General features: G+C 44.2%; 1 protein-coding gene across 1 annotated transcript; it reads left to right on the forward strand.

The window, feature by feature from the left end:
• The first annotated feature begins 8081 nt into the window (after nucleotides 1-8081).
• On the forward strand, nucleotides 8082-15770 carry LOC116743529 (zinc finger protein 549-like). The gene is made up of 4 exons (XM_032612056.1): nucleotides 8082-8348; nucleotides 11213-11251; nucleotides 12489-12615; nucleotides 13897-15770. Exons 1-4 carry the CDS (start codon nucleotides 8316-8318, stop codon nucleotides 15225-15227), a joined length of 1530 nt encoding a protein of 509 aa, XP_032467947.1. The 5' UTR covers nucleotides 8082-8315; the 3' UTR covers nucleotides 15228-15770.
• Nucleotides 15771-15787: the final 17 nt, after the last annotated feature.

Consider the following 15787-nt stretch of genomic DNA (forward strand, 5'->3'; position numbering starts at 1 on the left):
TGAGGTGAGTGCTAGTTCTTTCCTCTTTCCACTGTTTCAGCCTCTCTAACCCTGTGGAAAGGACATTTCCAAGTCCCCCTCTGCTGCTTTCTAGCGGTTGAATTATAGGTAAAACCAGTAAAATAAAACACACATCCAAGTTAAATTCATGGTAAAGGAGAAGGATCCTCCTTGTCCGATCTTATAAATGTTTGTGTGAAGCTGTTTTTTATGTTTTTACAGAGTAAAATGCCAGGAATTTTAACAGGTGAGTCTAGAAGTATACATGCAGGTCTCGTGTTTGTATGGGTTTCACAGTTGCCACCATGGACTTACTCCCTTGTGCTGGCATTGGATATAAGTACTTGAAATTTGTCCTGAGATTTTTTTTCCTTTGAGGCTAGTTTTCAAGCTACGCAAGATAATCAGTATTAACTGAAATAATGTGAAAAAATGTGCCATACAGGGGCTTCCCTTGTGGTTCAGTGGTTAAGAATCTGCCTGCCAATGCAGGGGACACGGGTTTAAGCCCTAGTCCAGGAGGATCCCACACGCTGCAGAGTGACTAAGCCCACGCGCCACAGCTACTGAGCCTGCGGTGTAGAGCCCGAGAGCCACAACTACTGAGCTCGCAGGCCACAACTACTGAGCCCGTGTGCCTAGAGCCTGTGCTCCACAACAAGAGAAACCACCGCAATGAGGATCCTGCACACCGCAACAAAGAGTAGCCCCCGCTCGCCACAACTAGAGAAAGCCCACATGCAGCAACGAAGACCCAATGCAGCCAAAAAGAAAATTAAAAAAAAAATGCGCCGTACAGAAAAATATAAAATGATCATTTTTCTCACTCGGGGCCTTCTTCAGAGCCCTGTTTTTTTTTTTTTTTTTTTTGGCTGCGCTGAGTGTTCGTTGTGGCGCACGGGCTTCTCTAGTTGTGGCGTGTGGACTTAGTTGTCCCGCTGCATGTGGGCTCTTAGTTCCCCCACCAGGGATCAAACCTGTATTGGAAGGCAGATTCTTAGCCACTGGACCACCAGGAAAGTCCCTTCAGAGCCTTTTTTTTTTGTTTTTTGGCTGCGTTGGGTCTTCGTTGCTGCATGTGGGTTTTCTCTAATTGTGGCACATGGGCTCAGTAGTTGTGGCTCGTGGGCTCTAGAGCACAGGCTCAGTAGTTGTGGCACACAGGCTTAGCTGCTCCGTGGCGTGTGGGATCTTCCCAGACCAGGGCTCAAACCTGTGTCCCCTGCACTGGCAGGCGGATTCTTAACCACTGCACCACCAGGGAAGCCCGTCATTTGTTTTGAATCTCAAAATTTCCCAGATTTGAGTCCATGGGAGTTCCTTTATGCTGGTTTGTCCCATTTTCATGTCACCATCACATTTTGTGCACTTAGCTCTGATACAAAAGATATTACAGTTTCATCCTGCAAATTTCCTTTCTCTGCCAGGAATCAGTCTTTTCTCTAAGGAGATTTTCTTTTTGGTAGAGAAAGGTATTGAGAAATCAAGAACTGGGTCTTGGATGTGCTCAAGGACATAGGTGAACCGTTGCTTCCGGGCCTTCTTTGACTACACTGCATTTAGGTTCACAAACACTACTCATGCCATGGCAAGATACAAGCCATTAACTAAAGTTCAGGAAGTGTTTCAAACTTTTTCAATGTAAAGTTTATTTCAGGGGAATACACGAACATCAACTGTACAATTTGATGACTGATAAATGCATTTATACATGAAAAAACTTCCCAGTCTAGGTATAGAACAATTCTGTGATGCCGAAAAATGCCCACTTGCCTGATTCCATGAGTCTCTGAGAGTCATTCACTTTCTGATTTTTTTCAATGTAATTGTTTTGCCTATTCTTTCATTGGTATCTAAATTTAGCCCATACTAGGGAATTCCCAGGCAGTCCGGTGGTTAGGACTGGGTGCTCTCACTGCCAAGGGCCTGGGTTCAATCCCTGGTCGGGGAACTAAGATCCCACAAGTTCTGCAGAGTGGCAAAAAAAAAAAAAAAAAAAAAAATTTAGCCTGTACTTGTTTTATGAAATAGAAGTATTTTATTTGAAATGTTAAATATATTTATAAGTTTTAATTAAGGTTTTTATTGATACTTTTCCTGGGCTTTTTAATTAATTACCCAGGCATAACAAAATTATACGTGCCATCTAGTCAGTTCATGTCTGTCCTTGTGTACACATACTTTGGTCTCCTTATTCAGGAACATGGTTTGCACCTTCATCTTACAGCGTTAGGCATCTCTTCCTGTGGGCCTTGCACTAAAGGATTCTATTTTGGGTTTTCCTCACAGCCTCCCCATGAAGCAGGTGCCTGAAAGGCATCATTTTCCATAAAAGGAAATCGAGGCTCAGGGAGATAAATGTACTTGCTGAAAGGCAGGGAACTGATGAGCAGCTGAACCAAGCTAGAGACACAGTTTGGCTGTACATGGTGTTTGTGCTGTATAACCACAAAACTATGCCACATGGCCCCAGAATGGGCCAAGGTCTGGCACGATGGTGACCATGATGATGATGGGGATGGTGATGACAATGATGTTGATGATGGCAGCTGGGATTGTAACCATCAACAGACCCATTCATTAGGGAGCACCAGGTGCTGCCCTATGCACTTTTCATACACTAACCAATAGACCCTCCTACAGTCCTGAGCAGTAGCTACGACATTATCCTATTTTACCAAGGAGGAAACTGACACACAAACAGCTCATTGACTAGCACAGGGTCACACAGGGCAAAGCAGTGAAGCTGGAATTTGACGCATCAGTCGGCCTCCAGAACTGGACTCTTGGGTGCTACACAAAGGAGGAAAGGACATGCAGCAGGAAGGGGAAAGTGGAGGTGAGGGGTCAGTGGGATAGGGAGAATTTAATGGGATAACAGAGGGAGCCTATGGGGGGCGGTGATTTGGTGATTCCCAGATGTTAGCAGTTCATGAATCACTAAAAAAAATTTTTTGACTAGAAAGCTCACACAGATTTGGTAAAAAAAGGGCATTTCACACCCACATTTCAAAAAATAAAGGACTTTTACCTGGAAAGAAGGCAGAGGATAGCATCTCACAATGGAGGGGCATCTTCTAATGTAAGTTGAGCTTAATGAGAGACAATGCATTAGCTGTATTTTCGTGACTTTGAGAGCACAGGGGTGCCAGAATTAAACGTGTGGTAATCGACAGTGCCTGGAACAGGCCTGACGTGGTCAGTGTCAGTGGACATTAGTGATGGCCATTGATACCAGTGCTTTCAACTTAAATGGATGTACTTTTTATTTAACTTAAGTAGATTTATTCCAGGAGGGAAACATGCATTACTCTGGTAAATTGGAAAACCAGTTTGATTGGCTACAAATGGAGACTTGCCCTCAAAACACAACAATGAAATTGAAATAATTAAATCAAGTCCCAGGGAGCTCATGCTGCCTTCTGAAGCCTGTGAGTATAAAATTGTTCTCTCATAAAAAAGGGAAATTATTCACAGTCAGAAAATTATCAATAACAAAGCACGAATGGAGACTTCCTTTTGAAAACTTTAAGGCAGAAAAAAGGGAAAACGTTCGTCTTCAGTGTGTCCATCATGGCATGTGAAGAGGGTAATTATAATCCAGGCAAACAATAAGAAATATAATACATGTTAGCAGAAAGAAAGAAAAAAATCCAATTGACCGTGCCTCCACTGCCGGGGGCCCGGTTCGATCCCTGGTCAGGGAGATAAGATCCCCAAGCCACATGGTGCGGCCACAACAAACATACAAACAAAATCTAATTGAATAGTAACATACAAGGATAAGTAGACAATGTTAAAATAGCTTTTACAAATATCCTACATTTGTTCTTGGAAGTCTACAAAAGAAAGATCTTGATAAAGGTAATCCATGTACATCAGTCTGAGCAATCAACATTTTATTTTATTTTTTCATATTTATTTATTTTCATATTTATATATTTATTTAAGTCCCCCCACACAGTTCTTTATGTCAGAGGAAAAAAATGCAGTAGAAAAGATGACTTAGGACTTGTTTTTGGTTAAGGGTAAGGATTATTTAAAAACCAAAAGGTGGGACTTCCCTGGTGGCACAGTGGTTAAGAATCCACCTGCCAATGCAGGGGACACGGGTTCGATCCCCGGGAAGATCCTACATGCCGTGTAGCAACTAAGCCTGTGTGCCACAACTACTGAGCCTGCACTCTAGAGCCTGGGAGCCACAACTACTCAGCCCTCGCACCTCCAGCCCGTGCTCCGCAACAAGAGAAGCCACTGCAATGAGAAGCCCCTGCTCTCCACAGCTAGAAATAGCCTGCGCACAGCAACAAAGACCCAATGCAACCAAAAATAAATTAATTTATAAAAATAAACAAAAATAAATAAAAACACAAAGGTCATCAACCAAAGAAAATAAATTAATTGAAGCTTAATCAAAATTAAAACTTTGCTTTTCAAGAGATAGTTAAGAAAGTAAGAACTCAAGTCACAACCTAGAGAAAGATATTTGTAAGAACTATCTCTGAAAAATGACTGTGATTCTCAATATATAAATGGTCCTTATAACAATAACGAAAAATAACACAATTCAAAATATTCGCAAAACTTCTGAAGGCATGTGTCACCAAAGAAGTATAAATGGTAAATAAGAAAATGAAAATATGCTTCTCCTTATTACTCAGCATTGTAAACACATTTTAAAGCCACAGTGAGGGACTACTACACACTCATTGGAATGACTAAAATTCAAGCACTGACAATTTCAAGTTAATGAAGAGATGAAACAGCTACAACTCATATATTTCTTGAGGGAATACAAATTGATAAATAACTTTAGAAAATACTGTTGTACTCTCTTGTAATGCTATACATATACATATCATACGACACGGTAATCTCAATTGTAGGTATATCCTTAAGAAAAATTAAATCTTATGACTCAGGAATACTTCGGTGGAAATATTCACAGTAACAGCAGCTTTATTCATAAAAGCCAAAAAACAATATAACGTTTATGATTTTACTTTTTATTCCCCCGTCATGTGTTAAAATATCTAAACTAGTCCCAAGACAGAGTGGCTCATGCTAAGACCCAAATCTGAATGCTGAAACTTACTTCAATTTCTATCTCTTGCAGATATCTGGCTCTTTCAGGAGCGGAAATCTAAGGCCAGCCAATCAGAATATGCCTGATAAGCTTTAGTTTTTCACAACCTTGTTCCAAAACTTCCCTGTGCCCCACATAAAGAAAATTAACCTTTCTATGACCAATCAGCCATTGCCTAGTATGAATTCCTTGTTCTCAAGTATTTTTGTCTATGTAATCTGTGCATTCTGAATAGCTCTTCAGAGCTCCTCTCTATTTTCTAGACTGGATGCTTTCCAGTTCATGAGTCACTACGTAAAAGCAAACTATATCCCAAAATTAAAGTCTGTGAAATTTTCTCTTAACATGTATTAAGTTTTTTTTCATAATTGTATAGGTTTACATGGTCTGAATTTTTAAAACTTATTTATTTTTGGCTGCTTTGGGTCTTCATTGCTGCAAGTGGGCTTTTCTCTAGTTGCGGCGAGCGGGAGCTACTCTTCGTTATGGTGCTCAGGCTCCTCATTGTGGTGGCTTCTCTTGTTGTGGAGCACGGGCTCTAGGCGCGGGGACTTCAGTAGTTGTGGCACATGGGCTCAGTAGTTGTGGCTCCCGCGCTCTAGAGCGCAGGCTCAGTAGTTGTGGTGCATGGGCTTAGTTGCTCCATGGCATTGAATTTTTTTAATTCAATTTTACATTCAAATCTTGAAATCTTTCTTTGCTTCTTTTTTTTTTTTCATGCTTTTGGTAGGTATAGCAGTGCTACTTAGAGATATCTGACATGTTTTCTTATTATTACACTGGTTTACGTAGTGCATGTATCAATAGAAAGTATTTTTTGCACAAAGGGGCAGAGGTGTAAAGTAACTGCATAACGCTAAATACTTCTGCAAAGTAATTTTAATAGATACCCAATGGCAGTTTGTGATATTTACTAATTTCTTTAGTTTTACCAACATTTGGTAATGTCAGACTTCCTTAGGCTCATCAGTCTGATTCGTTTCATTTTCATTTTCCTAATGGAAAATAAGACTACTTTTTAAAAAATGTTGGTTGCTTTCATAATTCTAAACTGAAGTGACATAGAAGAATTTTGCCTTCTCAGGTTTTAAATCTTTTATTTGTAGTAATTATCGAATTTATTTATTATTTATATATTAAATCTTTAATAATTTATAGATGTCTCAATATCTTCCTAAGTGTTTTCTTGTCATTTCAATTTTTACGTTTTTTTAAAGAAGTCTGTTATTATCATATAGTTTGTGTACATGCTGTGATAATTTTTTTTTTTTTTTTTTTTTTTTTTTTTTTTTTTTTTTTTTTTTTTTGCAGTACGCGGGCCTCTCACTGTTGTGGCCTCTCCCGTTGCGGAGCACAGGCTCCGGACGCGCAGGCTCAGCGGCCATGGCTCACGGGCCCAGCCACTCCGCGGCATGTGGGATCTTCCCGGACCAGGGCACGAACCCGCGTCCCCTGCATCGGCAGGAGGACTCTCAACCACTGCGCCACCAGGGAAGCCCCTGTGATAATTTTTATATTTGCTTTGAGAAGTCCTGCAAGGCATGCCAAATTAATAGTGTTGTGAAATGTGAAATAAAAATGAGTCACTTCTGTCAAGGGATTTTAAAAAAATTATATATATATATATATTTATTTATTTATTTATTTATGGCTGCATTGGGTCTTCTTTGCTGTGTGCGGGCTTTCTCTAGTTGCGGCGAGCGGGGGCTACTCTTCGTTGTGGTGCGCGGGCTTCTCATTGTGGTGGCTTCTCTTGTTGTGGAGCACGGGCTCTAAGTGTGCAGGCTTCAGTAGTTGTGGCACGTGGGCTTCAGTAGTTGTAGCTCGCGGGCTTCAGTAGTTGTAGCTCGCGGGCTCTAGAGCGCAGGCTCAGTAGTTGTGGCGCATGGGCTTAGTTACTCAGCGGCATGTGGGATCTTCTCGGACCAGGGCTCGAACCCACGTCCCCTGCATTGGCAGGCGGATTCTTAACCACTGCACCACCAGGGAAGTCCCCTGTCAAGGGATTTTTAACATGGAGCTGAGAGGCTATTAATTAGTGGACCTCCTGCACTTCCCCATCTTGTGAAACCATGAACTTTTGATCTGGGCCAACCTGCAAATATTCCAAGGATTCTGCAAAAACACCTGCAACTTGTCACACTAATGGACTATTACTTCCCTGTAGTGATAGCCTTAGCATTCAGTCCTGTTCAGTGGAGACTAGCTTCTGCCTCCAACTCCAATTAAAATTCTTTGTAATGCAAACCTCTCTTTGTCTTTAAAAGCTCCTTACTTTTATTCCCTAGCCCACACCCCCGCCCCACCGCCACCCATCCCCAAACCCCCAACGCCCGTGAAACCGGTCCCCTGTGCCAAAAGGGTTGGGGACAGATGGCCTAGCCCGACATCTTTTTTGTTGCTACTTAAATGTGTGCCCCGAATTGCAATTCTTTGGTCACAAGGTAACGCGTTGTACTTGATTATTGTCTCTCAGGTTAATTTAGGTTGACAGTATCCACTATACAGTTATGTTTTCTAATTTCATGTATTTTTTTTTTAGCCAATGATCAACATACTTTATTGCACATAATTCCCTTTTTTATTCCAAAATCTTATTAACTTGGTTTTTCTTATTTGAAAATACTTCCAAGGTTTTCATAAAAAACAAAAACAACAAATAAGGACTCTGGCTACTCTCAGTCTTTACACAACTGGAATGCTTTTTTTCTAATCTTGTATCAACTTTTATGTTGAGAAATGAGAGTTAAATCAGAATTTTAAAAAGATTAAACATACAGGGTTTGATGGGTCTGCTTTGATGTGTTGTTCTTCCCGCACGGACTTGGCCCATTAGTGCCCCGGAGTTTGGGGGAGGGCCTCCTCCGCCCCCGACTCGGTGGACCGATGGGAACTACATTACCCAGGAGACTGTGTGCGGACCGGCCTTGTTCTCCACACCAGTGATGGCCCCGAACAGGGGCTCTTCCGGGATTGTGAACTAGGAGTGGGTGGGACTTCCGGCTCCTTCCTGAAGGAGGTCGTTTGGCTGCTTTTGCTGCCGTCTGCAGGACCCGAGACTCAGGATCATTCGGTGGAGCCGAGCTTAGAGAAACAGGAAAGAACCAGAGGGGCGCCGTCCACACTGCCCAGGAGTGAGCGGGTTGCGGAACCCGCTTCCGGGATTTTCGGCCAAGGTCTCCGCCATTATCCTGCGCGTCTCCTGGCACCACCGCGCCCACAGGGTCCTATGTCAACCAACGCGGTGCAGGACCCGGCCCAGGTGACTGGTCCGCCCCCCCCCCAACCCGATCCTGACCGAAATCTCAAGCCCCCAGGGAGGGTCTCCTGCTCAGGGCACTGGGGTTCAGTCCCCTGCTTCCAGAACTTTAGGTGTGCGTGTGTGGTGGTCCCATTTCTGACAGGCTGTGTGACGCAGTGTGGAGCGTATTAAAGGCTGTGGGTTTGGCTCGTGCAAAGACTTGGAGGTGCTCAAGAGCCGGGAGCATTCGGGAAACCTGGGGTTCCAGTCATTTCTGCAGGGAACAGAGAATTTAGGGAGGAGTCAACAGTCTGGGCCAACTGTCAGCATTCTGGGTGCTGCGGAGGGTTGTGAATAAATCAGACACACGGTCTGAGTTAGAGTTTTAAAGTATTCCAAAGGCTGCTCAGGGGAGAACAGATTGGAACAGACTCTGTCCTGAGAGTGGAGGCAGGGAGACCTGGGAGAGCCCAGTGCATTCCACTCCAGAGAGTAAGATGGCTTCTGGACCAGAGTGGTGCCTATGGAAGTTGTTGACCTGAAGCAAATAGACTGCCCGCTATTTCTATTGCAAAGATGGTTCCCCCCCTCCGCCGCTGCCCTCCTTCCCATCCTCCCCCCACCCCAACCATCGTTAGGGAATTGCAATTGGGGTGTGCAGCTATGGTGAGATATCACTTTTATGGAGATTAAAAAAGGATGTTAGCAGGGCTGTAGCCACCAAAGAGTCCATGGGTTTTTTGTTTTTTAAAGAGTCCATGCCTTTGCTTTTCATTGGCTGAGTCCTTTCCAGGAAAGAAGGAGTCTTCATCCTTTTGGATTCCGTTATTGTTTCAGGTCAGTGAGGGCTGACCCCTTCTGGTGTGCCAACTCTAATTGAGGTTTCTGTTTACTAATTTTTTTACGAAGGAAGTATAAGTAATAAGATTCTTAATAATTCTTAAAGATAATTAGCAGGATTTCCTGGTGCAGTGAATGTGGCTCTGACCTAAGGACAGAGTAAAGGACAATAAGCATTTTCTTTTGGCTGAGCATCTGGAAGACTTGAGACCAGCAACTGATGTGAGAAGTCAGTTTCAGGGAGAGATTAAAAGTTGGATTCGGGACATGCTGCTTCTGAGATTCCAAAGTTGAGGTAACATAGGGGCCGGTGGAATCTGTAGTCTGGAATTGAAGGAGGAGGTCTGTGGCTCACTGATGTCCATGTAGTTACAGACTAAGTCCTGGACTCCGGCCAATTCTGAATCTCAAATTTAAGAGGGAAAGTTTGGTCACTTTTCTGGGAAAGGGGACCTGAGATGAAAGAAGAGAGACCTGGGGCTGGCGGGCAGTGCAGAGCAGGTGAGACTTTCAGAGGCTACCTGAAGATGGGAGGGTCCTGTGGTTCCAGAGCTTTCTGGGGAAGCAAGGGTATAAGGTGTAAGGAGTCTTGCCTGGAATGGAGATGGAGAAGGATGTGTTAGATTGTGTAGATTCACTCCTCTGAACACTTAGCCGACTGTGCATTCGTTTTTGAGCCAGCAAAAAGTGGGCAATGTTGACCAGTCATTGAAGCCCAGGCCCAGTCAAGGACAGAGGTGCCTCAGCTCTCCCAGGAAACTACAAAGTTAAAAAGGTATAGATTTAATAAGTTAATCTTGTGTAAGCAAATAATAACTGCTTAATATATCTGTATAAAATAATAATAAATACATATATATATAAAATTTAGTTTTTGCCTTGGGCTCTTCACATAGACCTCTGAACCCCTTGGAATTTCCTGGGGGTTAGGACTTTTTTTTCACAACGACCCCATTTTGTCACACAGGAGTTTATTATGATGAGGTGACTTAGGGCAGGGCCCCTAGGTAGACTCAGGAGGGGACTGGTCACCAGAAAAACCAAGCAATTAGAAGTTTATACTCCCCCCCAACCCCCCAGCCCTGGGGCCTCCCAAGGATCAGAAGGAAACTAGAGACTAGGTATAAAAACTGCTGAAGAATGAAATTCAAGGTTCCTTCAGATTGGTGAACACATTGAAATTGCAGAAGTGCTGGGAGGGTGGCATGTACTGAAAGGGCCTGGAAACACCCTGGTGCCCTCTAGCGCCCCACCCCCCCCCCCCCGACCTAGATATCTCTTCCATTGGGCTGCTCCTAAGTTGTATCCATTATAATAAACCAGAGAAATAATAAAACTGTTTTCCTAACTGTGGTGGGTCCTTTTAGCAAATTATCATAACTTAGGAAAGGTTCATGGGAAATCCTGAATTTGTAGCCAAGTAGAACAGAAGTACCGTTAGCCTGGGAACCAGACATTGGAACTGGCCTCTTTAAAGAGGGCAGTCTTGTGGGACTGAGTCCTTAAACCTTTAAATTCTGTCCCTAACCTCAGGTAGTGTCAGAATATGATTAAATGTCAGTCACCCAGTTGGTATCATAGAATCAGATCATTGGTGGTGGAAGAGACATCATATATTTGGTGTCAGATAGGGAATCACAGAAACCTCAAGGTATTGATTAAAAGTCACATTTATATAATGATTTGAAGGACATGTAGGAAATACCCAGTTTTCAAAAACATTTACAGAAATGTTAATCCTGTGTTCTGTAATAGCTCAGTCTTAGCATTAGATATGCACTAATGCATTTGATGTCTACACTAACATCATGAGATTGGCACCATAAATATTGCTATTATACACATAAAGACACTGAGTCTCAGGGACGTTGAGTCTTTTTGTTCAGGGCCATAGAGTTGTCAAGTTATAGCTCTGAAGACTGAGGATCCGAGGTCAGAGGGCAACCTCAGATGACTCATCTCCAGGAAAAGGAAGGGAGGAAACAGTTCAGCCTGTACATCCACACCATGATCACCTTTATCTCCGATCCTCCCTCTTTTCACAGGTTCCCATGGTAGCAGCAGCATTTATGGCCCCTGGACAGGTAAGTGGAAGAAACCCCAGTACCTACCCACACGTCATCCCTACCCCTGGTCCTGACACACAGATATAGGAGACAGTGTTGTCCTGGGATTGTGGGCCCTTAGGTCTGGGCCCTGGCATCATCTCAGGCACAGGACCATTAATCAAAGCCAGCAGTTGTATGGAGGTGTTCCCATGTGTCCAATGGAGAAGGTCAAGTGATAACATGTCCTTGGGCACAGACTGGAGATGAGACTGAGAGGGGAGTCTTCAGGGAACTGCCAAACTCATGACGTGGGCTGATAAAGCCTGGGGGCATGAGTCATTCCTGGGATAGCAGCCTGAGGAGCTGGGCCTCTCCTGAGGGGGCGGGTCCATGACACGTTGGCCACAGAGGAGGGAAGTGATCTGACGCTGGGTCTGAAGAGGCTGTTCTGCCTGCCGAGAGGAAGACTGGTGGTGAGGGTGGAGCCGGGGGCCCAGTGGAGGGCACAGTCCTGGTGAATGTCGATTGTGACTGGATCCTGGCAATGGCTCTGTAGCAGGAGAGGAGGTGAGTCTCTGAATCTCGTTTGTGGTAGAGCTGATTTTCTGCTGTACAGGATGAGAGAGAGTAGTCTGACATGACCCCAGGATGTTTGGCTCTAGGTGACGGTGGGGATGCCATGTCTGAGACGGGAAGTCAGAAGTAGGAGTAATGGACAGAAGGACTGTCCAGAGTTCCATGTTCCCATGCTGAGTCTGAGATATTGCTGGGGTCTTGCGGGAGTTCCCGCAGAGGCCTGGGGAAGCACCGCGTGCTGGGTGGCATGTGGGGAACACGATGAGGTGCTGAAGTCCTGGGGCTGAGGTGGTGGCGTGGGGTGGGGTGGGAGTCACGGTCAGGCACGTGAGGGAGCTGTGACCCTGCAGGGCTGGGCAGTGGAGAGGGAAGGAGTGTGAGCATGGACTCAGGGCCCTTGTCCCCAGGCTTTACTCCAGGGGTCTGAGCACAAGTGTCATTGTATGTGATGTGATCTGTGTGATCTTAGGAGAGTCGACTCTGAGGAGAGCGGCTGAGGGGGTGTGTGGCAACCACAGAGCGTCTGTGAGACTGCCTGTCTCCCTCTCCGTTTTAACTGAATGATGTAATGCTAGCAAGTTCCTGTGGCATCAGGACCTAGTGTGTCTTCTGAGCTGGGTTACTGGGGTGGACAACCATGACCTGGGGGTCCTGGTTGCAGAGGCTGCTGTGAACTCACTTGTCCCCCTCATGACAGGGCCATGTGATCTTTGAGGATGTGGCTGTGTCCTTCTCCCAGGAGGAGTGGGGTCTCCTTAACAATGCTCAGAGACTCCTGTACTGTGACGTGATGCTGGAGAACCTGTCACTTATAGCCTCCCTGGGTAAGGACCCCTGTTCCCACACCATCGCCCCATACGGGACTCTGCCCTTCTTTTTGCATGGCTCACTCCATCCTTCCGAGCCTGGACCTTGGACACTGCTTACTTCCCTGATTTCCTGTCACTTGAGCTGTGTTCCCCCACCCTGTGTGTTGTTCAGCCCTATACCATAGATGTTGAAACCTTTCACAGAAGGCTTTGGTCTCAGAGGCTTGAAGCCTGCCCGACTGATACCACTTAGCTTTGCCACCAGTTGTTGTGTTGACTGTTCAGATGTGTGCAAGATCCGTGTCACATGTTCTAACCTTTTCTTGTGCACTGCCTGTGTCAGAAATTACAGACACTTACATGGTCACCACTTGTGGTCAACCCTAGATTATGTTTGCAAGACTCCTTAAGGTTCTTCTAGTGATACATCTTTTTCCTGAAGCCTGTCATTGGTTGGTTCACTCTGGGCCAGTGTCTTTCTCCTATTGGCCCTATTTTCCACTGAGGACTTTGATCTGGTAGGGTTCATAGTCACCCAGCCTGAGCTGAGGGATGGAGGCAACCCTGGGTGCCTGGCAAGGTAGGGTCCTCTCTAGTCATAGGAGGAGGGTTAAATGTATCCTGGGCCTGGTGAGTAGGAGCTGTAGGAAGGCGTGATACATTGATGAGTTCTAATCCTATAGGGAAATGTCCTTTCTCCACGACTGTTTTAGTCTTAAACTCATCATGGCTGTACCTCATTCTATCGTTCTTCCCCATTTTGACACTTTGCCCCTTTTATGTATCTACTGTGGGTTCTTTCTCCTGGCTCTTTCTATCTCAGTGTCATCCACATTTCTCCTTTTCCTCTCACTCTGCAATGTTGTCTAATAGTCTCTTCTTAATGTATCTTGGGAGGTGAAAGTACTTATATAGTCCTTGAACTCTTGGTAGTCAGGTGTGAATGGTGTGAATGCCTTTTCCTGGAGTGGGACACACATTCTACCCAGTACACTTGTCACCACCAAAAAATTCTGCTGAACACCGTCGGCCGAGGAGTGGGTTGTTCCAGGCCTCTACTCCTAGTACAGTGCCATATCCTGGTGTCCTGTGTTCTTGCTGTTTATAAGATCTCTCCCTATTCTGTGACCATCAGAGGTCCAGTACTCACAGTAGCCCCTTCTTCTACCTGTCTGCCTCCCTTGTTTGAATCCTGCACAATGGACTTCTCTGATGTGTCGTACAAAAACTATAACGGGCTCCTGTCCCATAAAAGTCTCTGTGCACTTTATCAGTTTTTTTTTGTTTTCCTTTCAGGTTGTTGGCATGGAGTAGAAGCTGAGGAGGCCGTTTCTGAACAATGTGTTTCTGTAGAACAAGTGACGGAAGACAGGAATCCAAAGCTGGAGCCATCTATCCTGAAGCCTCTTACTTCTGTTACAAGTGTCCAGGCAGAGAAAGATGCTTTGTACTTGGCTGACAATATGTTCACGTGCAGAGAGGTTGAGAAGTCTTTCCTAGGCACCTTGGGCTTTCCCCAGCACCAGCCCTCCCATGATGGAGAACATCCATGTAGAAGCAGGCAGAGCAGGGAGGTCTCTCACCCTGGGCAAGGGCATCACAAGTGCAGCGAATGTGGTAAAGCCTTCAGTAAAAAGTTTAAATTCACGGAGCACCTGAGAGTTCACACTGGAGAAAAACCTTATGAGTGCAGTGACTGCGGGAAGTTCTTTAGACACAGCTCCAGTCTTATTCATCATCGGAAAGTTCACACAGGAGAAAGGCCTTATGAATGCTGTAATTGTGGGAAAGTCTTTGCCCACAAATATAAACTTTTTGAGCACCAGAGAATCCACACTGGAAAAAGACCATATGAGTGTAATGAATGTGGGAAAGCCTTCCTTCGCAAGGATTCACTTGTTCAGCACCAAAAAATCCACACTGGAGAAAATCCTCATAAGTGCGGTGAATGTGGAAAGTGCTTCCTGTACAAAAATAACCTTCTTGTGCACCAGAGGATCCACAGTGGAGAAAGGCCTTATGGGTGTAGCAAATGTGGAAAGTCCTTTGTCTTCAAAAAAAGGCTTCTTTATCACCAGCGAATCCACACTGGAGAAAGGCCTTATATGTGCAGTGAATGTGGGAAAGCCTATGTCTACAAAGGAAGTCTTATTGTGCATAAGAGAATTCACACTTTAGAGAAGGCTTATGGGTGTAACAAATGTGGGAAATTCTTTACAAGCAGTTTTGCCCTCAATAGACATGAGAATGTTCACATTGCACAAAGGTGTTATGAGTGCAGCGAATGTGGGAAAGCTCTCAATGGCAAAGTTAAACTTGCTGAGCACCAGAGAATCCATACTGGAGAAAGACCCTATAAATGTAATGAATGTGAGAAAGCCTTCATGCGCAAGTATACACTTGTTCAGCACCAAAAAGTCCACACTGGAGTAAAGCCTTTTAAATGCAGTGAATGTGGGAAGCCCTTCACTTACAAAACAAGTCTTGTTGTCCACCAGAGAATCCACACTGGAGAAAGGCCTTATATGTGCAGTGAATGTGGGGAAGTCTTTGTCTACAGAAGAAGTCTTGTTGTCCATCAGAGAATCCACACTAGAGAAAAGCCTTATGAATGTAGTTCTTTGTAAGCAGCTCCAAGCTCACAAAAAACAAAGTTCACACTGGGGCAATGCCTTCTGGACTTATGCTTTCCTTCACTTGAGTTAATATCTGGCAGCACAACTCCTATGTAGTAGAGTAGGTGAATGTATACCTTATATGTGGCCAGTCTAACTTTTCTAAAATGGTAGTATCTTTTTATAGTCTCACGAGAAGCAGCAGAACATGAGTTCCTGTTTTTTACATTTTTACCAACACTTGGTATGTTCAGGCTTTCTAATTTCAGTGATGTCATAGGTGTATCTAGTGATTTTAACTATTGACACAATGTGAGAGGTTTTCCATGTGTTAATTTCCAACCATATTTCTTTTTTTCTTTTTAGTTTTTATTGGAGTATAGTTAATTTACAATGCTGTGTTTCAGGTGTACAGCAAAGTGAATCAGACAGCCATATTTCTGTTTTGAAATTTCTGTTCATATAATTTTGTCATCTTAATTACTGAGTTTTGATGTTTCTTCATGGATTATTGATTAAGGTCCTCTAATGGAAATATTTACCAATATTCTTCCAGACTTGTTCTTCTCATT

This window comes from Phocoena sinus, chromosome 19 (genome assembly GCF_008692025.1).
Source record: "Phocoena sinus isolate mPhoSin1 chromosome 19, mPhoSin1.pri, whole genome shotgun sequence".
NCBI classification, from domain to species: Eukaryota; Metazoa; Chordata; class Mammalia; order Artiodactyla; family Phocoenidae; genus Phocoena; species Phocoena sinus.

Bases quoted from the DNA above. Each gene is read 5' to 3' on its own strand.
- LOC116743529 (XM_032612056.1), top strand. From the start codon at position 8,316: ATGTCAACCAACGCGGTGCAGGACCCGGCCCAG. The intron at 11,252-12,488 runs GTAAGTGGAAGA...CCCTCATGACAG, and splicing joins CATTTATGGCCCCTGGACAG to GGCCATGTGATCTTTGAGGA. The intron at 12,616-13,896 runs GTAAGGACCCCT...TTTTCCTTTCAG, and splicing joins GTCACTTATAGCCTCCCTGG to GTTGTTGGCATGGAGTAGAA.